Source organism: Diadema antillarum, unplaced genomic scaffold, assembly GCF_040938485.1.
Source record: "Diadema antillarum isolate AM-2024a unplaced genomic scaffold, OU_Dant_1.0 scf00000173, whole genome shotgun sequence".
In the NCBI taxonomy this organism is placed as follows: domain Eukaryota; kingdom Metazoa; phylum Echinodermata; class Echinoidea; order Diadematoida; family Diadematidae; genus Diadema; species Diadema antillarum.
The window spans coordinates 237,462-263,174 of record NW_027271062.1 but is presented as its reverse complement, the minus strand read 5'-3'; the positions used below and the strand labels follow the sequence as shown (position 1 = coordinate 263,174).

General features: G+C 39.4%; 1 protein-coding gene across 1 annotated transcript; it reads right to left on the bottom strand.

Annotated features, from left to right (window-relative positions):
• Positions 1–2,728: 2,728 nt before the first annotated feature.
• LOC139722848 (splicing factor 3A subunit 1-like) lies at positions 2,729–24,140 on the bottom strand. Its single transcript, XM_071634134.1, has 17 exons — positions 23,952–24,140; positions 21,309–21,347; positions 20,027–20,184; positions 19,348–19,460; positions 18,060–18,219; positions 16,923–17,076; positions 15,540–15,688; positions 14,273–14,455; positions 13,038–13,197; positions 12,326–12,427; positions 10,685–10,854; positions 9,432–9,496; positions 8,537–8,620; positions 7,081–7,400; positions 5,912–6,108; positions 4,863–5,036; positions 2,729–3,703 (listed from the first exon to the last, which is right to left on the bottom strand). The coding sequence occupies exons 1-17, from the start codon at positions 24,070–24,072 to the stop codon at positions 3,602–3,604; spliced, it is 2,451 nt and encodes an 816-aa protein (XP_071490235.1). The 5' UTR covers positions 24,073–24,140; the 3' UTR covers positions 2,729–3,601.
• Between the last annotated feature and the right edge of the window lie 1,573 nt (positions 24,141–25,713).

The following is a 25,713-nucleotide window of genomic DNA, read 5'->3' as shown; positions in this document are numbered from 1 at the left end:
GAAATGAGAGGTTACATTCCAGAAAGTTTCAGCCCCATTATTGTTGATTAATCAAAGGTGATGAATTTTTGAGCTAATACATGTAATATACCATATTTAGTGGAACCTTGTTTCAGAGGTCAGATACACCATTGGCAGCAATACTGCTCTTGTAGGTCCTAACTCTTAGTGTACAATTTACATACTGGTTCATTGTTGTTTTTTTTTGTACCCTGTAAACCCAAAATTGTCATAGTTCTCAGTGCTGTGCTCGTAACCAAGTTCCCCTGTATGTACTCCTATCTCTTACTCAGTCATCATTACAGTGGACTCTCGTTATAACAAAGTCCTTTGGGACTTGCAATTTTATTTCGTTACATCGAAATTTTGTTATAAAAGAATGAATAAACAATAATACATAGATTTGATAATGTCGGGGCCCTAAATTTGTTTTAATTGTAACCAGAATTTTGTTATAACTGGAGTGCACTGAATGCACATTTGTTTATCTCAGTCACTTGTTCGCCTAGTCCTGAGATTTTTTTTCTTTCTTTAATCTCTCTCTCCCTCTCCTTCTCTTCATTCATTCTCTCATGCCCTCTTTCCTTCTGTCTTGTTTTGTCCTTCCACTATTCTTTCCTTCTTTGGTCTTTTTAACCTACATAACATACCATCTTAAATTCTTTTTCTCTTCTTTCTTGCATTTGCAGTATTTGGGTCGTTTCTGATTATCTAACCAACATACATACTTCGAGATAAATACAGATCCAGTATTACAATTCCCTCCTCCCCAATGTTTATGTTACAGCAATGGAAATAAAATGGAACAGAAAAAAAAAAAAATGCTTCAACACAAAAACATACAATTTACAATTTTATTCAATTGAAAGAAAGAGACAAAAGAGATACATTTACAATGTATATACAGTGCAGTTCAGACCACAATGCGGGCCAAACCAACGAGTGTAAAATTGGACTTTGCTCGGGGCTTAGTTGCGCAATGTGTGCTCCGTGGATTAACTGGTGATTTGTCAAATTTTCTGCTCACAAAAACTCACAGGGTTCAGCTACACTGAAATACACAGTCCTCAGTGCAAGAACTGCACTAGGACAGTAGTGTATGCATTATTAAAGCTCCATACCATGGGAACAAAATGTTTAGTACTAGCAGGGACCGATGCCAATCCTGTTTACTGCATTGTATTATTCTGAGGGCTGAAAGTGCATTTTATCTTCTTTTTTTTTTTTTTTTTTGCAGGAAAAACAGCATTTTTGCCTTTCCTACCATACACCTGCGTAATAGTAGTTTGGAAAAACAGTATTTAATGTGAATCCTCCAGTATTTTTGACCAAAAACAGTAGAAACTACCGAAAAAAAAAAGAGTACAAGTTGGTATCTCTGCACTTCGGAAAAATCATAAGTCCAGCAAAAGGATTAGAGTTCATGAGATACAGAGGTAGCTTTTAGGGGTAGCAGCCAGAACTTTGGATATTGACGACGAGGTCTAAGACACAGCTTATATCAGATACTCAGTGAAATACGAACATTCTGTGCATTGGTAGCAGGTAATCCACTCACCCCCTCTGCCCCTCTCCTATTTATGCTTTAACCTGCTGCTTCCCAGATACTGTAATTCCCAAGGGATATTCTAACCTTTTCCCATGGGCAATGATCCTTCCTTTTCACTGTCATTGTCACAACTTTTTTCACAGTAGAGCCGTATTCTAAATTTATCAATAGTAGAATGTTTAGATATACTGAATGACAGACTTTAAGAGTACTTTTTGGGTTGTTTTTTTCTTTCAGTTCTTACTGACAGATTAACATAAAAATACATAAATAAAACTCCTGTACTTGCAAAAAAGGTATTTCTGTTCTTTTCTCATTGCCTCCAATTCACTGTAAAAGCACATTTTCTCTTGAATTTTGTACAACTCTTGAATAATACATAGTTAACCCATTGAGGACAGGCTGATTTTGCTAGAACACACAATTCCCATAGACACCCTGCCAAAGTATATTTGAAACTAGTCTTCAACAGGTTAAGACAAACAATTATAACTTCATCATTTTCAGGAATAGCATCTCAGTCGTGACAACTAATAACTCGGAACAGTTTAGAACCAGCATAACAGCAAAGAAAGAGGAAATACGATCAAAACCTAAGAATGATTCTTCACCAGTTTTTCTTGGAAACAAAGAGCAACGCTTCTTCTAGTGGAAAAGCTCAAAGCAGATAAGCAGGTGATGGATGATGTATTCTTTCAAACTCCCGCCCTTTACAAAGCCAGACAAACTCACAGGATGCAAATAATATTATTTTCTCCGATATAGCTGATTCTTTGATAAAAGGAAGTGCACATAGCCTTCAAGCTACATGTTGTACATTGTATGTATCACACTTGAATTCATCTGCCTTTCATTTCTAACACTTAAAGATGCCAGGAAGATAGGAAGGCACTACAGAGATTTTCGAAGGAAGAAAAATAGCCTGGACTATAGTGTGTACACCATCATGCAGGGAATTACAGGTAGTTATCTGTTATTCATAAGTAAGCATGTGCAGTATGGCCTTTAGAGCACAAAATTATACACAGCTTGAATTCTAATATACCATTTAGCTCAACATTACCAAAAACTAAACAAAAACAAACAAACAAACAAACACTAGGTTTTCAGTACAGAAAAACATCAGTTTCTCCATGCAAAATTTGACAGTATTTGAAGAAAACATACCGGTAACAAAATAATTCTGGCACGTGAAGAAGCATGGGAGGAATATGGTAACCGGTTTTGGTACTTGCATTCATTTCTTCCTTTTTCAAGTCATCCACTTCTTCCCTTTTCAAGTCGTCCACTTCTTCCTTTTTCAAGTCATCCACTTTTGCTACTTCAACAACAGTTCCCATACTGACAGACATGATCAATCTGTTCAAAGTGAAGTGATCACTTTCCTTGACACTCCTTCATCCCCTACCCTACCCACAAACCTCCTTATACATCCTTTCAATATAGAATGTATACATACGTGAAATATTCATAAGATAGGAAAGCCATACACCTGCATCCTGGTGCACAGACTGGCACATTTAAAATCACACCAGAAAAGAAAACAGACTTATTATGGTGATTTAAATTGACATATTACGTCGGCATGACTGGATCTACAGTGTACATTTAAAATCTGGCACTCGTCTAACTGAGCTTTAATCTCATTGTCAGCTGTGATTTGTATCTGTTTCTGTGGTAGATTTTTGGAAATTAGCCTTAAACAATTCCTCACCCATGAACATCTGACCGTTCAGACAATCACATATACCAAAATCTGAACATTTACACCTGGTGAGTAAATCAGGTTTTTATGCTTGACGGCGATATCTCGGTCCCGTTTCATAAAACTTAGTATCAGTAACAAATGCCACAGCTCTATGACAAAATTGCTCTCAGCCAATCAGATGCAAGAATTTCAGTAGCTTATAACAACCATCGTAACTTGTTATGTGCTTCTATGAAACGGGGCCCTGATGCAAGATGATGGTCAACCAGAGACAGTAGATATGCCTGTTCAGTGTGCGATTATTTCATGCATACTCTGATTTGATTTCACAAGTAAGATGAGAGTTAACGCTTTCTTCCTCCACGTTCCTTCAGTTGCAGCTGCACCACAGTGCCGTGGATGAAGTTGTAGAAAGCCAACGAGTTGGAGTCCTTGATAAACAGACCCTGTGAAAAGAGAAATGAGACAACCAACACAAAATTATAGCTATGGGACTATCAGGACATAAGCACAGAACTGTATGAGTCTTCTGATGTCTGACCAAGGCAGGTTTTACCTCAACAGCTCAGCCTGGGCACCAAACCTTGAGACAGCTTCCAAAACCTTGGCTAAGTTGCCAAACAAACACCAAAGCAATCTGTATGTCGTTTGGTCATTGCTGGCTATTCCATAGCATTATGATTATGTTCAAAATCAGCTCTTTTATTTAGATTCTCTACCTGCTTTGTAGCTTGCTAGCACATTGTATACTATTTGTACACAGGGAAAAAGAGGCTGACAAGATATTTAGCCTCATTTTCAGGCTACACAATTTCACATTTTATCCATTTAATGATATCAAAAGTGATGTGATGATGAAACATATCGATGTGGGGCTGCCAACACGTAAACATCAAATTCAGCAATGATTCAAAGATCAATCAGAAAAGATATTTGTGTCCAACATGCATCTTATAGGGTGAAAACAATCCCCCACATCACACATGCTTTAATATTCTCTTCCAAAAATATGAAGAGATGTTTTGTTTTTCAGACAGTCTCTTGCAGAATCCAAAATCTTGTCAGTTTCATGACCATATCACAGGAATATTTGAGAGATCACAAGAGGAGGGCTTCTTTCTAGTAGACAGCAATTTCACTTCTGTGGTCTCGCACATTCATCCCTAAGTATACTGCAATCCTTGGGGTTAATGCAAGGTTCATCAAAAGCCTTTGACCGCACGACAAATGAGAATCACAGGGTTTTGAGATGAACACTGAACTAGGGCTTTCTACAGCTCATTCCACGAGAGCATCCGTCCAGCAATCCGGATGTCTCAGGTTCAAATCCCAATGGAATATTGTATTCTTTGCTCATTTTCATTCAAACTAAGAGACAAACAGACAGACTGTGACAGGGGGAAGAACAGTTGGTAAGAGCAATAGTGCTAGCAATCAGGAGATCTCAGATTTGAATCCCGGTTGAATAGAATTTCCTTTTCATATTTTCATTCAAAACTAACAATTAAATCCCTATGGTATCCCATTTTCTTTGCTCATTTTCATTCAAGACTAGAATTTTAGATGGGCAGACTGTGATGAGGCTAGCCTCGCCTCAAGACTCACCTCGTGTTGCAGTTTCTGCTTGCCGGCTGGGATGCCCAGCTGCTCGAAGAGTTTGGCCTTGATGACAGAGACCTGGTCGGTCAGCGGCATATTGAGGGTGATGCGCTGACCCTGCAGCTTCCATTCTGGTTTGTCTTGGACCAGCGGAACCAGCACATTGAACATCACCGAGCCCTGGAGAAAATACAGAGGAATTTACAGTTGATTACTTTGTTTGTGTCAAGTTTGCGGTATCAAAATTGAAATTACTTCTTCCATGATAGCTGCTTTCAAACACTAAACACATAATGTTCCAAACACCAGTATCATTTGTGACCATGCATGTATCACAAAACTAACAAAGAGTCACACAATTTTTACGATTTTAGGCGAGCATTCAAAATAGGTGAAATGGGTCAAAAAAGATGATCTTTAGGTTTTTATATTTCCTGAAAGAGCAATTTTTCTACACAGGTCTAAAATATGAGGTCACAAAACAAATGGGGAATTGCATTTTTTGGCAGGTTTTGGGGGAATGCTTGACTGTAGAATTGTGTGATTAGGTATGTCTTAGAGGCCCAATATATAATGAAAAACCTTTTACCCACTTTTCAGTTTTTAACTCAAATCACTATTGAAAGGATGATGTTACTACTTTGAAAATGAGTAGCAGTCATGAATAGAATGAGCTTATAGTTTGCAAAATGTCAGCTTAATCCAATAATCTTTTCATTGCAGTTGCTACAGAGGATTACATTCTAGTCTTGTCCCATTCATTGCATAGAGCACAGCTTGGTGAGATTAAGCACCTGAATAGACCCTAAACTTTAAAGCCTCATTTCTCAGTAGACACTTTTCAGAGTGTGTGCTTTCTTTCCATTGTCTAGATCGGTTAGGAAGTCCATTTCTATTCATTTATTCATTATCTTAAAGCTTATGGTGTACTCTTTCAAAATCTGCCCATAACTAAAGATGCATGTCTGGTGATTTGGGGAGAATAATTTTGTGATTCAGGGTCATCATTGCACAGAAATCACCATCACCATGGTAACCCCTCTAGGAGCTCCTACCTTGTGTGTGGCCAGGAACTGCTCCTCAGGCATCAGGTCATCCTCCGTCTTCTGCCGCTTGGCGGGAGGTTCGTCCCCGCTCATATCCGGGCGTGGTGGGGCGGGACGAGGTGGCGGCTCTGGCATCACCCCCCGCACCATCTGGGGTGGGCCAGGGGGAGGCATGGGTAACGGGGCGTGCGGCATGGGTTGACCTCCTAAATATAATCACAAAAACAAGTTTTCACGTACCAGTGACAGTGCTCACTGAGTTTAAAGCCAGTGCATTGATGTTAATCTTCCCATGAGAGAATTATTTGCAAACTTACATTTAATGAGAATAGCCAACTCCAGCAAACGAATTACTTACCAGCCCTCTCTCTTCACATATTCTTCTCTTTTTTTCTTTTTTCTTGTTCTTTCATACAATGATATGTGTTGTACTTTACATTGGTTAGCGATCCCTTGCATTTTTGCCAACCTTTTTACACCAGGTGTAGGGCTTTCTGCTTGTACTCATCCCCTTCCCTTCACTCTTGCTCTTGTTATTTCCTTATTTTCCTTTGGTGTTACTTTCAAATTTAAATTTAAATCAAAATTACTTTCAAAAGTGTTACTTATCTTCTTTGATGTTGCCTCCCTATTCATCTTAATCCTTCACAGGTTGCCCTCAATGATCCTTTGGATCAGAGTCTTGGGATCGCCACTGGCCCACCTCTGCCCTTTTGTTTGTTCATCCCCCACCACCACCACCACCTGCTTTAATCCCTCTCCCTTTACCTATTTGAGTCCCTGCCTTTGACTTCTATTCATCCCTTTTCTCTTTGTTCTGTGTCCCAAGCCCTCCTCTGACTGTGCTTTATAGTGTGTGTAGTCCATAAATGAGTTCGCTTGGCCTACAGTTTGTCATTTTGCCTCTGCCAGAGATTATGGTAGGATCGAAAGCTCAGACTTTTGACTATATTTTCTTCTCTTGTAACATTTACTGCTCATTTTTCTTTTCACTCCTCCACTTTTCTCTCACTTGCCCTCTTCATCACTTTAGCTCTTACTACCCGACACTCTGTTTTTATTTTTCCAACCTCCTCTCCATGTTCCTCTCTCTCTACAACAATTCTCTCCTCCTCTGCCAGCCTCTAAATTCTTTTTAGCTCCCCATCATCACATCATCACGGGTCCCATCCTCTTACCTGGCATCATGTCTGGCTGTCGAATCATGGCCTGAGGAGGCATGGCCATCCTGGGCGGGGCCGGTGGGAACTGGTTCATGAGGGGTTGCCCTGGCAACTGCATCAGCGGGGCGGACGGGGCCCTCACCATGGGCACCGGGTGCACCATGGGCATGCGCGGGGGCATGGGAGGGGGCGGGACGGGGGGCTGAGGGGTGGGGACCGCCTTGAGGATCGGGGGCGCCTTGGGCGTCGGCTTGGGCGGCTCCTGCGGGGGTTTGGGTGGGTGTGGCATTTCCTTGGTCCTGTGAGGTCCTATTCTCTCCTTCTCCTTGTCAGGCCTGGGGAGAATGTTCAATATCACAAATGTTTTGCAGAGCCTAGGTTTACATCTATTACTAAGTTCTGTCGACCAAAATCTACTTCAAGAGAAAGCCTTGAAATAGACTAGCCTTGAAATAGACTAGCCAGTATTTAAAAAAAATAATAATAGTAAATAACAACAGCAATGCTATTCAATTCATGAAATTCTTCCGCCGAGTTGTTTTTAATGCAACCGATTGACAAATAGCCCTTCAGTGATCAATTCAGTGCTTATTATTTATGTTGATGTCGGGCAATTTGTCATTCAACAGCAATGCTGTTGCTCATAAAGCACATATTAATCATGTTCTGGTGCTTGAAGCAACTTAGAGTAATTTTTTCTGCGCACTGCAATCAGGCCCATTTCAATCAGACAATCTCCAATATCAAATGAGTATTGACCGATTCGGGTTCGTTGAGGGCAGCAGACATTTTACGGCACAGGGCGCAGCCATAGTGGGTGTATCGGTGTGTATCAGCCGACCCCCCCTGCTCTCCCCCACCCCCGGGCAACATGTTTATCACGCACTTGTAACAAAGGTTCGCGCACTAGCAAGCATTCGCGCAATCAGTACGAGACGCCCATTGGCTATAAAGCAGTTTTTCATTCTGCGCGCGTGCTAATGTAGGGAGAGGGGTGGGGGAGTGCGGAGGGGGGGTCGGATGATACACCCAGTATGGCGCTGCCCATGCCAAAAATACACATAGCGCGTCACAGAATCGGTCAATAGGTACGATTACAATTGAACATAATCATTGATGCTTACAGACATGAAACTAAACTACTGTAAACGACAAATATTTCGTGAGGTTTTCATTTTGGCAAATTTTGCAAGTTAGGTGCTATTTACGAAATTACAGACACAAAAAATAATGACTCTGATCCAGATATGAATGTCAAGCAAACATAAAACATTTCTCCGTTCAGTACAAAACTCCAGGATCGCGAAATTTAACCACTCGCAAAATCGTCAGGAAGTCCCTATCCACAAAAATTTAGACTCGCTAAAAAATGGCGTACACAGTAGTTGGTGTGCTTAACCATACAATGATACAATTTAAATTTAATAGAAAGAAAAACAGAAGAATACAAGAGAGCAGCAGGCAGACTCACAGTAGTCCCTTCGATTTGTGGAAGGCGTTGATCTGATCCTCGAGGGTGATTCCTGCCTGGGCCTTTCTGGTAGTAGCTTCCATGCTGGTGGTTTTTGTTGTTGAAAGACAGGAGAGTGAGAGACAGTGCAGGCATGTTTGAAGATATGTGAACATCTTTGCAAAAGAAATTTAAAAAACAAAGAAAAAACAAAGAAAAAATGAACCCCCCCCCCAAAAAAAAGAAGAAGATATGAATAAGACAAAACCCCCGAAAAAATCCTGTTTGAAATTTTCCACACTGATTGCATTGACATATAATGAAAAATTCCGCAGCCAACGTTCAACATGTATCTGAAAAACCTTTCTACAAGAGCGTTTGTTGCTGTTATGTTTTTTTCTTTTTTCTTTTTTCTTTTTTTCATCACGCAATGACATAGAAGCAAAAGTGAAGCCACATATCTGTAACAATATCACATTTTTTGTAGATTTCTGTAGACAAAACATCTCCCAAAGTTTCGTAACACTAAAGTAAGAGACTATACATGCATTTTTTTCATACTATTCATGTTTCAGCCCACACGGCAGTCTACTTGCAGAGATAGTAGAGAACTGTCAGCTTCCTCTGTAGTATGCAAAGACCGACAAGATTCCCACAAACCCTTTGATTAACCCTTTGTGTACACAAAGTGCAGATGGGTGGGCAGAGAAAACACCAAAGAGTTGTACACACTGTTCAAAATCCCTGGCACAGAAAGGGTTAAATGGTCAATTCACCTGGTACCATGTCCACCTCATATGTATTGGTTCACAAATCTAAAGTGCTCGTCTCTTAACCCATCGTTTCTTGGACCGTTGTAAGTCTTACACAATGTTTATGGAGATATTCCAATCTAGCCTGAAATGGGTTAACCCACCTGGCACTGTGTCCATCCCAGATGACCTTCTGTTTGTTTTTGTCCTCCTCTTCCTCTTCACCAATCTGGAAAAGAACATTACACCATTACAACACCATATTACACAATTACAACACCACAATACACCAACATTGCAACACCACATTACACCATTACAATGCATTTATACAAGATTACAAAACCACATTACACCATTACAACACCACATTACACCAAGCTACAACATCTTCTCGACCCAGGCACTTAAATGGGTACCTGGCAATGCTACGGTAATATTAATGGCAAGGCCCTCTGGTACAGCAGTGGTAACACTGGTAATGGCTACTGTAATACAGAAGACTTACAATGTATTCATTTTCATAAATGTGAATGTTACTTTCTTTGGGAGACATAAGCTATTATCTCAGTTTGCCAATTTGTTCTCTTGATTCATCAATACCTTGGATGTTCCAGCTATTTGTTATGTCTCAATGCTTAGGCATTCATGTGCCTGAACTTTTTTTTTTTCTAGTTGTAACAACCATGTGCAGGGCTGTCAACTTACAGCACTGCAGTACTTTTGGGGCTGAAAAAAAAAAAACATATCTGTTTGGTGGGCAAACAGGATTTTTTACCATTGCTTTCCATTGATATCTCTACATAGTATAACAATTTGGATTTACAATATTTTCAAAGAAACCTGCAATATGTTTGGCAAAAAAAAAAACCAACCCTTCCCATCCGCTTTCAAAAATGTAAACTACTGTCCATGTGCCAAGGACATACATAATTTAAAACAAGGGATGTTCATGTGCATTTTAATTTCATGAATTTCGCAACAGCCAAGATTCCCGTAATTACAATGGACAAGAAAGTTCTTGTCTACACTACCTGTATTGAATGTCAGAGGCAACTTCAGAAAATTTCATGCCGCGAAAAAAGGTTGACAGCTCCAATTCATGTAAACTCCACTTCGCAAAAATTTCATGCTGCAAAAAAATACTGTAAAACATGATACATTTGAAGCATGAATTTTTCGCGAATGGGAGCCAACTGCCTTTTTTGCGGCATGAAATTTTCGCAAACTGCCACTCGTGTCTGGCATTCAATGCGTATAGTGTAGACATTTTAATTTCGTGAATCTTGGTGCTCGCGAAATTCGCGAGATTAAAATGCACACGGACATTCCTTGTTTAACAGTAGTGTTTTACAGCAACTTGGGCTAAAGGCGAACCCACTCCGGTCCCTGCCCACCATCACAGTCATCCACGTACCTTCTTTCCGATCTGCGTCTCAATGTCACCCTCGCCGAAGATGTCGGTTCTCCTCTCGGCGAGGTTCTTGAGGCTCTCCTCGATGGCGGCGCCCGGTGGGTAGTCCTCCTCCTGGGCCTTGGAATTCATCTGACGACTCCTCTCTTCCACCCAGCGAGGATCCAACAATCCTGGGAGATAAAAAAAAGAAGAGCAAAAGGAGATCTCCTGCATTTAATCATCTCTGTTATTTCATGAATAATATTTCATATGAATTTCACTGCATGTTTCTGTTTATGTATAATGTTCAATGCAAATAGTTTATTGGTATCTATTTGTGTAACGTTACATCATTGGTTCAAATTACCGCATTTGTTATTCTTTGTCTTTGAGCTTGTGAAATATGTATTCAATTCATATTTGATCAAAGCAAATCCAATATATCCATAGCATCACTTCAAATTCCTATTAAATGTTCCAATATCATAAAACAGTGAATGTCGTTTAACTGATATTGAATCACTGGTCCATCACTCTTTGCTCATCCACTAGCATATTTGTCTTATTGAGAGGTATTGAAGTTCCAGGCAATAGGGATCACAAACACATTATTATAGTAACATGGTATCGCTTCAAAGTCCACATTATTTTTTTTTTTTTTTTTAAAGAATTTCTGAACTATCAAGTTGACATTGAAGTTTGCATCTATATTTCCCTGTTAGAGAAATCGGAAAATAGCATTCAACACAGACATACTACAGCTTTCTGACATGCACTCATCAGAGTAAAATTGTATGAACAGAAAGCCAGAAACGAAACAATATAAAGGAAGCAAAGGAAACCATATGGGCGAAATGGCAAGCTGTGATTGGCTGTCAGGGTAAACAAAATTAGCCTTGCTGCCAGCCGTTTGGTTGTTAGAGAAATGTTGGAATAGTACTAGATTTAATAAAACAAACAAACAAACAAACAAACAAACAAACAAACAAAGAGGCACAAGTGAAGACAGCCCATTTAGACCAAGTACAAAAATGGTTGGGGAACAGCATCACACATACAGTATATAAGAACACTGTCGGCATTAGTCTTCACACAATCTTGTTAAACACAAACAACATCAGTGACAAAAAAATCTACATCACGCTAAACGTGGAAAACTTTGCCATTAAAGGTCCAGTTTACCTTTGGGAGCAGTGATTTACAAAAATTTCAAGATATCACATTTGATGCATATAAGTAGATCTGTTGTATAACAAAACATCCTACCATATAAAATTTTTGCAATAAAGCCTAAAATATAAGGAGATATCAGTATTTTTCTTAATAAACCATAACTGTAGACGGTTTAGTCTGGAAACATTTTTATCATAACTACTGTTCACATTTTGTGTATTTAACAATACTTAACATCAATAATACAGATTCAAATTTTTACCGTGGTTGTTTCTATCCCTAACACACATTTTAGAACTATTTTAAAGCACTAATGGTGGGTTTTTGTTTCATCTGCAAATGGTAAATCATCCCTTTAAATTCTGCTGACCACAAACATAGAAAGTGGCACAGCCTGGATGCCATAATCAGAGAAAAAAGCTCAGAGATAAGAGTCTGTCTCCTTGAAAAACGAGATATTTGTTAGGAGGAACCTGCCCATCAACTCACCGATGCGCATGTGTTCCTGCATCTTATCGGCGGCGATCTTCTCTCCAGTAATGGGAGAGATGAGGTACTTGGTGGTGTCCGCTGCAGCCGTCTGCTTGGACACTGGATGGACATCGGTGGAGAAGAGTGGACAGTGCAGACACATTTAACCATTATATCTCACTGATAAACCTGAATGTGTCTGATCCAAAACTTCACACAATTTGATAAATTGGCCAATATATGAAAATGAATAGTGAAATTCTGAAGGCAAAATTATATGGGAATAAAAAACAAACAAAAAAATAGAACAGTAACATGACTTAGCAATCAACTTTGGAGGTGGGGGATCATTACTTCTATTCCCTTCCTAAAAAAGGAAGAGTACCTGTGCGAAAAGCAAACTGCTTAACAGTTCTGACACAGCACTCGAAAAAATAATAATAGTAACTGCTTAACAGTTCTGACACAGCACTTGAAAAAATAATAATAATTTCCCTACGTCAAGAGCAGTAGTAGATACTTCAATCAAAGATTCTCCTTCTCAACTTAACTCTACCAAACCACCAACTACTATACTCTTATTTTAGTCAACAGCACTTGGGAGCATTTGTAAGGAAAGGGCTAAATGCATGTAATTCATCTGCAATTGTGTACATTCATCACAGGGTTAATGTAAAGGGGAAGCACAGATGAACAAGAAAAAATGCAGAGTAAGTTCAAGTCTGCTCACACTTTGGGTTGTAGTCCTTCTTGATAATGGCTTCCCCAGGCTGTGGGGGCAACGGGGGAAGCATGGGGCCCTCTTTGGGCGGAGCCGGGACGGGCGGGGCCTCTTCTTCCGGTGCCGCCTCCTCCTTCTCCTCATCACTCTCCTCCATGTCTGAGTCAGACTGAAAATAGAAGAGATCGAGATTAATGATCATTAGTTAGTTAGCCTGTTGAGGAATAGTCCTGAGGATAGTTGGGGCAGACATCTATGAAAACATGTGTTACACAATAAAATCAGGTTTTCCTCAACTGGTTAATACAGAAATTCATATCAATCAAAACAACAACAACAAACAAACAAACAAACAAAAATCAGTTCGATTGTATGTTCTTTGATGCTGTTGTTATTATTGTTTTCTTTTGTTTTCATTTGTTTTGTTTTTTAACCAGCAGCATTTATTAGAGATTCTCTGCCATACGATGTGAGCAGGATGTAATTTGCCTACAAACGTCTTTACCCTGCTCCATTATGAAGCAGTCTACATTTTCTTAACAGTGGAAATCCCTCCCCTCTATCATGGATAGACTGCATAGAGTACTGCAGTATTTTGAGGGCTGATAAGGCAATAATGCAATTGTGGGGGGGGGGGGAATAGTATTTTAATCTTCCCTGTAATAAAGTTGTATAGTAAATTCCATTTGGAAAAGCAGCAATTTTCTTTCAAGCCTGCAGTATTTTTTTGGGGAAAAAAAAGAGTGTAAAATTCAGAAACAAGTGGGGGGATACCTGTTGGCATCTCTGCTCTACTATAGCAAAGCATATCATGTTATACGCTGTCATAGTAATGTTGTTACCCCGGAAAACATTTTTCTTTTCTTTCTTAATCAACTTCATTGCATACCCCGACCAAATGAACCTTAAATATCTCACGGTTTTGCAACATAGCAAGAGCAGCACAGCAATAATAGGATTTGTTTTTCCTTTTTCAGGTTTGATGTACACTGAAATGAATGACCTCTGTGTCGCATAAAAATGCAGTCAATAAGGTCATCAAGGTCAATATATTCAACGTATTGACCAAGGTCAATATATTCAATGTATTGACCAAGGTCAATAAATTCAATGTATTGACAAAGGTCAATATATTAAATGTATTGACCATGGTCAATATATTGAATGTATTGACCAAGGTCAATATATTAAATGTATTGACCAAGGTCAATATATTGCCCTCAACAACAAAATAATACACTTACTCCCTCCTCCATGTCCTGGACTTCTGTGTTCTGATCTGTGACCTTCTCTGCCTCTCCTTCTTCTTCTTTACTTTCTCCTTCTTTCTCCTTCCCTCCCTCACCCTCCTCTTCCTCCTCCTCCTCCTCTTCTTCGTCCTCGCTGGCGACCTCCATCTCAACGTCTTCCTCCTCGGCCAGCTCCTCCTGGTGGAAACAAGCAGGAAAGGAATTTGTCAAAATTGTCTGGTTTCCTCTGTTTTGCATGAGGGATTTCATGCAAGAATGCAATTGTTTGATCGTCTGTTTATTCGGGGTACTTTCACCAGAACTCGAGTCCCTTCATAACTGAAGACATGACATTACAAAAGAGGTTATTATCTCTCAAGTAATTTTTCACGCTCGGCTGGGCAAGATGAATTTTGCGTGTTTTGAATTCCGCGGAATCAAAACATATATTAATAGCACACATGAGGTGCAAAAATATTTGTGGGTTTTTATTTTGAGCTGGTTTCTGGTTGTGTGAACTTGCACAAATATTGCTACTTTTGCAGCACATTTTGAAGTTAATGTTGTTGTTCTTTCATTCAACAAGTTCGAAGGGTACAATTGAGAGGAGAGGAAAGGCATGACATGAAAGAATGAAGACAGACATACAGACTTGACGGCACTGCACATTGTGACTCATCTGATAACCATAATATGCTGACTAAAAGAAGAAGATGAGGGTTGGTGTAGCAGAGAGTGATAAACCTATACTGCACATGCCCTGATTATCTCTTTAGTCAACAAGAACAGCATTTACATGTTTCAGGCTTTGTAGATATTATACATTATCCAGGAGAAAATCTTTAAAGAGTGTGAGAGCTGATGTGTTGCCATGTTTCAGTAATAGGGAACTTTAGATTTTCATGACGGGGACGTACAGAGGAAAAAAACATGTTCTGAGTATGCGCAAAACGCGCGTCAAGTCAACGTCTTTATAGCTTGCGTGGTATGAGTTTTTCACTATGCGTTCTGGGCTATTTTTACGTCCGCTCAATTCACGACGTAGAGAGGCTACTTCATGCAGCGATCATATGGGGGCGCCAGTTTATTTTTTATAGGTTGCTTCTCAGTGTAATCTAAAGCTACTTATCAGCATGACGCAGGAAGAGAGGAGAACGTCCAATGCAAGCGCCATCTCAAACGTCTGCGCTGCAAATCTAAAGCTCCCTAATATCGCACAAATGCAGCAGTGTCAACAAGGACTCTGGAGTAAATCATTTCGCCACCAAATTTCTGTGCTCACCCCAAACTGCTCGTATCTCTCCTCAGCCAGAATCCTTGCCCCAATCTCACTGGGTTTCAGGGGAGGCGGGAACTGGCCTTCCTCGTCCGGCTGGTAGTCAACCGTCTCCACGACGACAAAGTCGTGCCAGTCCACCTGTGAGTATGCAACTGTTGTGAAAGGCAAACAGAGACAGAAAAAATAGAATTAGGGATTTTTTTCTCGAATTCGCTCAGCAGCAACAAGAAGGGTTTTTTTTTACAATTTATGCAGAAGAAAATTCATGACTCAAGTGCTCAATCGTCCAGTCTGTAACTATATTGCTGTGCTTGTGTGGGAAGCAACCATTGCAATTCACGAGGTTGATAGCTCGATCAATCGTGGAAGGAGTACCGAATTGGTGAAAAAAACTCAGCAGCCTCTTTGGTCAATATCAAAAATTATTACAATCTCTGACGGCAGCCACTGCAAACACACTTTCTCCAACTTGTAAGGAGGGTTTACAATCAAAATGCCTTCACACACTTAGCAAGAAATGGTTTAATACTCATTTATCCACCAAATTTGCCACGCATTAATATTTTCTGAGACTCTTGACTACAAAACAAAAAAAATGGATTTCTTGCAAATATTAGTCCACCATTCCATAAAACAGATGATGCATGTTTTCATGGCATCAGTAGGAATAACCTGCATACAGTGACTATGGAATAAAGTCTAAACCAACTCGGCGGCACCTCATGGCTTGAACAAGTCAGTAGTTACACAGGCACACAATTCCTACCACCAAAGCACTCAGACCTGTGATGATGTCACAGTCTTTTGTTCCGGCACGGTTAGCAACCATTCTGCTATCAGATATATGGGCTACATGAGGTTGTTTAGCATTAGTTTCCACAGCAATGAATGGCTATGATGTCACACTGCGATACTCTGATACTTTGATATCATATGTCCCCCCAAAAAAATTACAACGGGACCCTCCACAATGATAACTTTAAAAATAGTGAAGCAATCCGAATACAATTACAGAGTACGAATATACTTATTACCACATCTTACAGAAAACCCATTCGATTTGCTTCAGTGGTAAAAGAGAAATGAAGATTTTTGTAGATCATATCAGGAATCTCTTCCCTCCAAGTTCCGTCTATTGTGTTCACGCACAAGAGCATCCATGTGCTAAACTTGGAAGAATCTGACTCATGACATGCTTTACAACAATCCACATTTCTCTGTGACTGCTTAACCAAATTGAATGGGGTTTTCTGCCAAATAGAGCTAAGATGTTATATTTTAAGACCCTGAAGTAGCATTTACACAGTTTAATCATATTGGGTGTTATCAATGCAAAAATCTGATTGTAATTTTTTGGGGGTATATACTGTACAATGAGACGCCCACCTCTTTCCTTCTCTCTCTCCTCCTCATCCTTCTTCCTCAGTCTCTCCTGGTGTTTCTCCCACTCCACCCTCTGGGAGACCTGCTCCATCACGGCACGGCGAGAATCGCCCTCGTTTGTCAGCTTGCCGTGGAGGTCCTTGGGGGGGATCAGCACCTGGGACATAGAAACATTGAAGGACTCAAGTTGGTGGAACATTTTTGTGATGCTTTCTGGCAATTGATGATTCGTTCAGCATTCTTGTTTGTTTGTTCAACAAAAAGCATAACATCAGGGCCCTGTTTTATGAAGAGTTAAAATTGATTACATAGTGGATTTTAACTGTAAGTCTATGGCAGCCTGTGTGGTAAGGAAATTTAAAATTGATTTCATCTTTTGATAAAATGGGGTGCAGAACATTAATGTGTTTAGATATAACGGCCAATACATATTGTAGCTACCTTCTGTAGGCAGACAAATGGATAGATAGAGAATATGGATAGATTATATAGAAGATTAAGATAGATAGGTAGGTAGATAGATAGTTAAAGATACAGAAGTATTGGGAATGATAGAATCAATTTTCAAAAAAAAAAAAAAGACAGGCGGAATAAATGATTTACTGATAAATACTAGAAAGATGTGTATTGAGCAACTACACATACCACAATAAATGGCATAGATTGATATACATGTAGAACAAAGATGTGCTTCATGAATTCACTTTCGTGTGACTATTCCACGAAATGATATCACAGAGTTCTGAAATAAAATATAGCAGCATAGAACACCGTGTACAAATTAATATGTGGTTTAAATAAGTTTCAGCAACTACCCAGATAAGGAAAGCCACATTCAGCAAAGTTCTTGCTTCTTGGTTTTACAGAAGTAACGGATAAAAGTGATTCGTGTGTAACACATGACATGCATATTATCCCATGGTAAATAAACATATGGAACACATACTGAAATTAAACTTATTTCTCCATACTTTGGAGATTGCTCAACACTAACACAAACATTACTTCATAATGCTTCTGTAGGGAAAGAATTTGGCCATGGGGTCAAATGTAAAACAGATATTACATCTCCATACAGAACACTAGACAGCATTAAAGGCAAGATGCCATGGATGCGAGGCCTGAATTTCGCTGGCATACCTTGATGTACTGCTCCACCAGCTTGGTGAAGTAGTTGAACATGCTGTGCTGCGGCCTCAAGAAGTCAAAGATGAAGTTGCGCTGCTCCCGATTCATAAGATTCGTGAGGAATTGGCCGCCGTTCCTTGCCACAAACTGAGCGGTCAGCTTCACAACATCCCTGGTGTCAGCGAAAGAAGGTGGAAAAAAAAAATGTGTCAAAATATAAATTAAGTGCAGAACAATATTTGTTTCACATTTTTATGTACATTTCCAAGGTGATATTATGATTCTTGACTTGGTATCAGGTAACAGCACATAGACATTTATTAACAACAGAGAATTTAGATAGAATTCAGCTTCACAACATCCCTGGTGTCAGCGAAAGAAGGTGGAAAAAAAAATGTCACAATATAAACTAAGTGCAGAATTTTTTTTTTCATATTTCTTACTATGTATGTTTTCAGGGTAATGAATATTTCTTGGCTTGGTATAAGGTATTACAGAAATATTTGGAAATAAATTGGAAGGTCAAGGAATTATTCTGAAAACAATATCATTTGACAAATGAAGAAAATGAATATATAATTCAAATTACATTCAAAACTTTGCTACAAATGTACATGTACAGTGCACTCCCATTATAACAAACACAGTTATAACGAAAAACACAGTTATAACGAAATTCCAGTTACAACGAAATACAAATCCAGGTCTCAAAGTTATCGGCTGTATGTTTTTTATTGTTTATTTGTTTGGTTAGAACGAAATTTCGATGTAACGAAAGAAATCTGACAGTCCTGAGGACTTTGTTATAACGGAAGTCTACTGAATCAAATAAATGAAGTTTGATTCTTTTCCAATGTGAACAATTTTTTTTTTTACAGGACTATTTTAAGCATGTATTGCTTTGGTAATGTGTGAAACATTTTTAAAGGACAGACGTCACATTTATCGATATCAAAATGACATTTATTTCAATAGATTGGTGTGTTAAAGGCAGCGGTCAACCGATCTGCAAGCAGTGTTAAATAGGAAGTTGTTACTGTATAAGCTGTTATTTTCATGTACAGATATTTTCGGGAATGCGGAGGTCACAGCCATTTTCGCGAGATGCTGCTTTTGCGAATTGCCACTGACGTCATTACCAAATTGCATTATTAACCTAGCGCATGGCGACATTTTCGCATGTTGCTAACTTTACAATCAAACCGTGATTCGCGAAAATTAAACCCTCGCGAAAATTAAACCCTCACGAAAATAACAGCTTATACAGTAATACAGTAAGTTGACAAACAACATAACTCACAGTTCAAAGGCATTGATGGATGGAGGATCGGAGACAAATTCAAATTCCGGTGGGGGTTCCTTCGGAACGATGGGTTCCACTAGTAATGTTGGCTTCGGCTGGCTGACAGGAAGCTGAGTTGTATAGTGATATTAAAACAACAACAAATCAACTACATAACAGGATAAAGTACTCTATAAAGGGCGGTGTGTATTTGTACATGCACAGCATGGATGAATTTTGCATGAAAGAAAGTTATCATTCAGAAGGGTGAGGGTTTAGGTGTGAGTTCCTTCAATTTGTCTCCCTCTGCAAATAAAATTTGTTGAGATTGCAACTGCTGATCTGTAAATTAACAAACTTGTCCGAAAAAAGGAAACAGTGGGGCTCGAACGTGTCAGATACTGCTTTCCGTGCAGCGACACTACCACCTGGCTCTCCCTGGTTGCTGACAGTGACAGGACAAACACGGATCAAATACTCAAGCTCAGAAATTCCGACACTGTTATGTTAAGTACATGAAGTCGAAGGCGGACAAGGCATATTACATTTAATTTCATTTAATATGCCTCGTCCGGCTTGGACTACTTTACAATGTCGGAGCTTGGGTATTTGTTCAATGCTCTTGCGACTTTTGCCTGAAACCGTTGTCGTGGGTCACAAATTTGCCCCACTTGTCAGAGCTTCTTCCATACAGTACCTTGATGGGAGCGATGCCGACTGGCTCCGCGGCTTTCCCCTCCTGGAATTCTTTGACCTTGTGCCTGTAGTACGCATGGTACGGGTCGCCGGGGTTCAGGAAGTTGAACTTGGCGTTGGAGATCTCGTTCTGTCTGATCCTCGTCTCAAATTCCGGTCCTGCAGTCAACGATAAAACATTGCCAAAGAACACAAGGTAAAAAAGCAGGAGCCAAACTGTACTGCCAGGGTTCCCAGCATTTCAAGAAAACAAAATTCCCTGATTTTCCCCAATTGTTCCCTGATAAAGTCTCAAATTCCATGTTAATTATTTCAACTAATTTCCAGTTTCTATATGTTTTCTATGTTGTTGCAGTGAAGTATTTGAAGTATTTTAGAACACTGTACTGTAAAATTAATTAGGACTATTACACAGGCATCTAATGGCCTCCCTTCTCCCTAGTCAGAGGATACACTATCAAAAAAAAAAAAAAAAAAAACATAGCCAGTCATCCAATGAATGTTGTTTTGATATGCAACAAAATATAACAGAGTCGCACTGACTACTTTCGATTTTGGGGCCTATAAAGATTCCCTGACTTTTTCCCTGATTTGGGGCATTTTATCAAAATTCCCTGACATTTCCCTGCCTGGAAAAAAAAAAATGTAAAATGATTTTCCTTGATTTCTCTGATTTCCCTGATGGGCTGGGAACCCCGACTTCAGATCCCTACAAGGGCAAAGACTAGACTTTGGATATTAGAACACAGTGCCTTCTTCAATGTGACACATACTCAAGTTGTAGATGCACTGATTTCACAACTCTATGCAGCACTTGCAAGATGACACAGAATAAAGCAAATTACTCGGTAAACCTAATAAAGGCAGTCTGATTACTATTGATGCCACAACGGCTTATCAGAAAGTCCCTCATCTTGCTCATTTGCAATGATTTTAATTTGTCCAGAAATCCCTCTGATTCTTTTTCCCTTCCTCTTATGAAAGGTTGAATCATGTGATCTTATTTTCTCTTAATTTCATGTAATAAATGTCCACGTCACATATTCTATACTGGCCTTACTTTCTGGAAGTCTGCAAAATTGGCTGATATTCCTAAAATACAAAATATTTCCTTTCCTATTACACTCAAATTCATTAGGGAATCGTTACTCCAAGAAAAGAGACACAATGTCTTCATAAAGAGGTACCTGGTCACTATTTTTCTTCTTTTTTTTATTCTTGGTTTCTACAGATACACTTGGTTCTTCGCTCTATTATCAAAATAGCTCTCCAAGTACACTTACCATTTCTAGCCACAAAGCTGGCGGTCTTGTCAACAATATCTGTCAGGAGGATGGTTCAGGAATGTCAACCACGACTTGCAAAAGTACAAGCTGAAATAGAAGTGCACACTGGTAAGTTTACACAGACAGAGACATCATACTCACCTTTAATACTTCACTGTGATACTGCATTCACCACACATTTCAGGAAGTAGTTATTTTCATGAATTTTTTCAAATTGGCTGTTAATCACAACTTTAACAGCATGCTGAAACATCAACTCTGGACCCAACAGAAAAGGGGGTGTGCATGTGTACATTTCTATGTTCATTACTGTATTCTGTTACGACCAAAATCACTCTGAGAATGATCGCACAAAAGAAACAATCAACTGATGTTCAGGCGGTTTATTAACAGTGATATTGTGGGTACAGACTGGTAATCGGCGTCACATCAATACAACAATGATCAATAGAAACAGTTATAAATCGATAGTAGAATCACTTACACGTATTAAATAATCCTTTGAAAGTGTCCAAATACGATATTCGATGCACAGACGAATGATCCTTGACGCACCGATGAACGATTCCTCCGACGTAACTCCAGAGGCGCAGGTTACGATAGTCCACGGTATAGATCCGGGGTAAAATCCACGATATATGTCCACGGCAAAACGTGCAGAGTCCAAACGTTGTGACGACCACGTCCAGTTGATGCGTTGAATAATGATTCACTTAATAACGTTCAGCTAAGAATCGAGCCCATCACAGCTTTGCCGTAGCAATGTCCATTGACACAAACATGGTGTCTATCTCCAATGAGGGCACATTAATTCTCTGCAGGCAAAATGTCTCCCAGGCCTTATCTCCACAAACATAACAGGTCAGCAGGTAACACAGGACTGACTATAACAAGTCGCTTCAGAGCCAGAAGTGACGTAACTCTCAGAGCAGAGGTGTTGGGTACTCTGCCTACTGCAGAATTTCTCTGGCTTATACATACTATCCATTCACCCCCTTCTAGCACATTCTATAACTCTCTCCAACCTACTAGCCAGTCCAAGTTCCAGGAAACCTGGATGACTCACTGCCTAACTATGTACAAAACATCATTACCAAGAATAACTACCAATCACATTGGGCTACAGGGACAGTGCCTCACTCAGCCAAATATGTTAGCACTTCCCAGAACATTCTGGAATGGGTGAAATCATTCTAAATTGAGTGAGTTATAATGTATTTCCTCTTACATGCATGTACTGTGTAGTTACATTGTATACCACCTAGAAAATTCTCCACTGATCTGGTCAGCCTGTATGTACTATATGTATACCACATAGAATGTTCTCCATTAATCTGGTCCACCTGTGTACATACACATTAAAACAGCCCGGCATACAGTACATCATACATGTACGTGTACATAACTACTAGTGTGTACATTTGTGACAATTCCACCATCCAAAATTTAACCACATATGAATTTGCCGGGGCATCCCGATTTGCAGAAAATTAGACTTACTAAATATATGGTGAATAGAGTAACAAAACAGAGTAAAACCTCTCATCAGCTTAGATGAAAAATGACAATCAAAGCCTTACATACCAAGATTGCATTCTCATTTGCGTTTCAGAGCTTAAATTGTAACAACAATGCGGCAATGAATATTACACCTTCTTTGAATACAGGATCTAATCTCCTGAAAGTTGCAGAGAGCAACATACATGTTGTACCTCATGCCTTGTTGCTCCAAAAATTATTTCACTCTTTAGTCCCTAAACCAGCCACAAATGTCCTCTCTAATAGACTACAGAGATTCATCTTTAAACAGGCTTGTATGTTCATGCATAATGTTGTGTGCAGTGGGCAAAAAGGTATGCTTGAATTATTATGTTCTTCTGCCTGAGGTTTGTTGTTAAAACAGAGATTGATCAGCAGGATTCAATTTGAAGAATGCTCTGTACAATCAACCTAATTTAATTGCATTGATGGCCAAAGAACGGGTGAGTATAAGATATCACTACTGTGGAACTTGAAGCAAGTTATCAATCTATTTGGTAACTTACATACCAAGTAGGTATGAGGTGTCAACTACACTACCTTTCCTTGACAAGTACACTATTTTTCAACTGTACAAAGTTGTAGATCTCAAATAGCATTTGCACTGACCAGCTCAGCTTCCCTTACTACAACTTTAGTACAAGTCATTGTATGCTATTCACACAATACTGCATACACTATACACCAAATATTTTCGCAAGGTTTTAATTTTTGCAAATTTCACGAGTCAGATGCTATTCGCGAAGTTAAAGACACATGAAAATATTGACTCTGATCTCAATGTAAATGTGACATACATTGTACGTGTACGCTTCTCTGTTCAGTAGCGGACTCCACGATCGTGAATTAAACCACCCGCAAAATCGTTGGGAATTCCTGATTCGCGAAAATTTACACTCGCCAAATATATGGCGTAGTTTGTATACAGTACTTCGTAAATGCGAATATCACCTGACTCGCAAAATTTGTGAATATAAAAAACTCACAAAATATTTGGTGTATACAAGTACAGTACTTCAAGAGGGCTATGGGCTTTCACGACTGTATGACAAGGCAAGCCCATTTCACGTCAAAACTATCACCCATGCAGTGTAAGGATACTCCTGACTTCGGGGGGTGGGTAGATTATGCCCACCATAGGCTTGGGGGCAGGAGCGTCGGTCTTCTCGGCTGGTTCTTCCACCTCCGACGTGGCCACCATTGTGGGGATCAACTCAGGCATGGTGGAGACACAGAGTTCTACCACTGCTGCCTAGTGAAGAGGACTATTGGCTGATTCTGATGTGATGGAAAGCTGCATACAAAATACAAAAAAAAAAAAAAAATAATACTTACAATAGAATGTACAATGTACAAGATACATGCAAAAGTCAAATCACGTGGAGAGAACGATCTTTGTCATTCACGACCAAAACTAAAAAATGCAGTAATTTTATGACTTGTGAGTGGACACTACGACACAAAAATAGGTTTTAAAACACTGCCTTAGACATGAATCTTTAATACAGTCTTATATTATAATCTAATGGTATGATACATAAAAAAAAATCATGCACCAGTGGCAAAATTCACCTGCACAAAACAAAAGATGTATTTGGCAGTTGAATTTTGAACGGCATTATGCATGCTTGAATTTTATGGGCCATATGGGTAGCCCCAAAAAAAACAACAGCAAAACACAAAACAACACAAAACAAAACAAAAACATGAATGAAACAGGGAAGTGGATTAAAGTTTACTTCAATAAAAGTAGAACTGTCTGTAGATAAGAAAAAAAAATGTCATCCAATGCTGCATGAAAAAAAAAAGTCATCTAATGCTGCATGAAACACTTGTACTTAACATACCTACAAGCAAAATATTTCTTAATACAAACAAAATGCAGTCTAGTCGACTCTCTGACTCTATCTAGCCGTTAGTATCATGTTTTGTTGATTGGCTTTCTAAATTCTAGTTTAAATAATGAAGTGGTCCCACCTCACATCCAACTGGACCCCATGCATGGGAGACCAGCTTAACGTAGCTAAATATGGGCTATCCAGCCATCTTCTCGGATGGAAAATGAACAAACAAACAAACAAACAAACACAGAAGAATCAATGTCAGAATACCACCCCTAGTTTCAAAGAACAACAATACGTGATTTACAGCGTGTCGGACTACAACACAAGACGTGCTTGCCAAAACGTTGTTCGAATCGAATGCATGCACAAGTACAATACGCGTAGGTAGCCCTCTACCAAGTAAACGTAGCGTAGCATGCATGTCTTTATTCGTACGAACGAACAGTTCATGGATTGGTAATGCTTTACAAAGATCACAAATCTACACATTTGTAAATTTCTCACTTCCAATACATATTGAATATTACCTCCTCTATCAGCTCCAGGGTGTTGATGTCATTGTGGAACTTTAAATTCGTGAAAAGCAAGGTTTAAAATTGAGTCAACACAGAATTACAGTAAAGTACTACAGAATTCGAGGGCGAGCGCGTACGTACACACAACGACCGCTGCATATAATGCACACGAGCGTAACAGCGTTTTCGCATGCTATGCTGCCACTCACGGTACACATTATGCACAACGCACGGTCACGACGGCAATCACTGACGGCAATCTTATTATAGCGCCCTCTTGTGGAAGAAATCCAGCAGCCGCTGCATAAGTTATACATACACAGCCTGTATGGTTTAATAGTTAGTACCAAAAAAAAAGAGTGTACAACGCTCTTTCATTATCTGTACTTACATACATTAACATGTGCAGCGGCTGCAATACTTTTATGGTAAAATAATTATTATATTTACAAAGTTGCCCCTTCACGAACACTAAAAAAAGCCGACAAAAACCATTGATATACT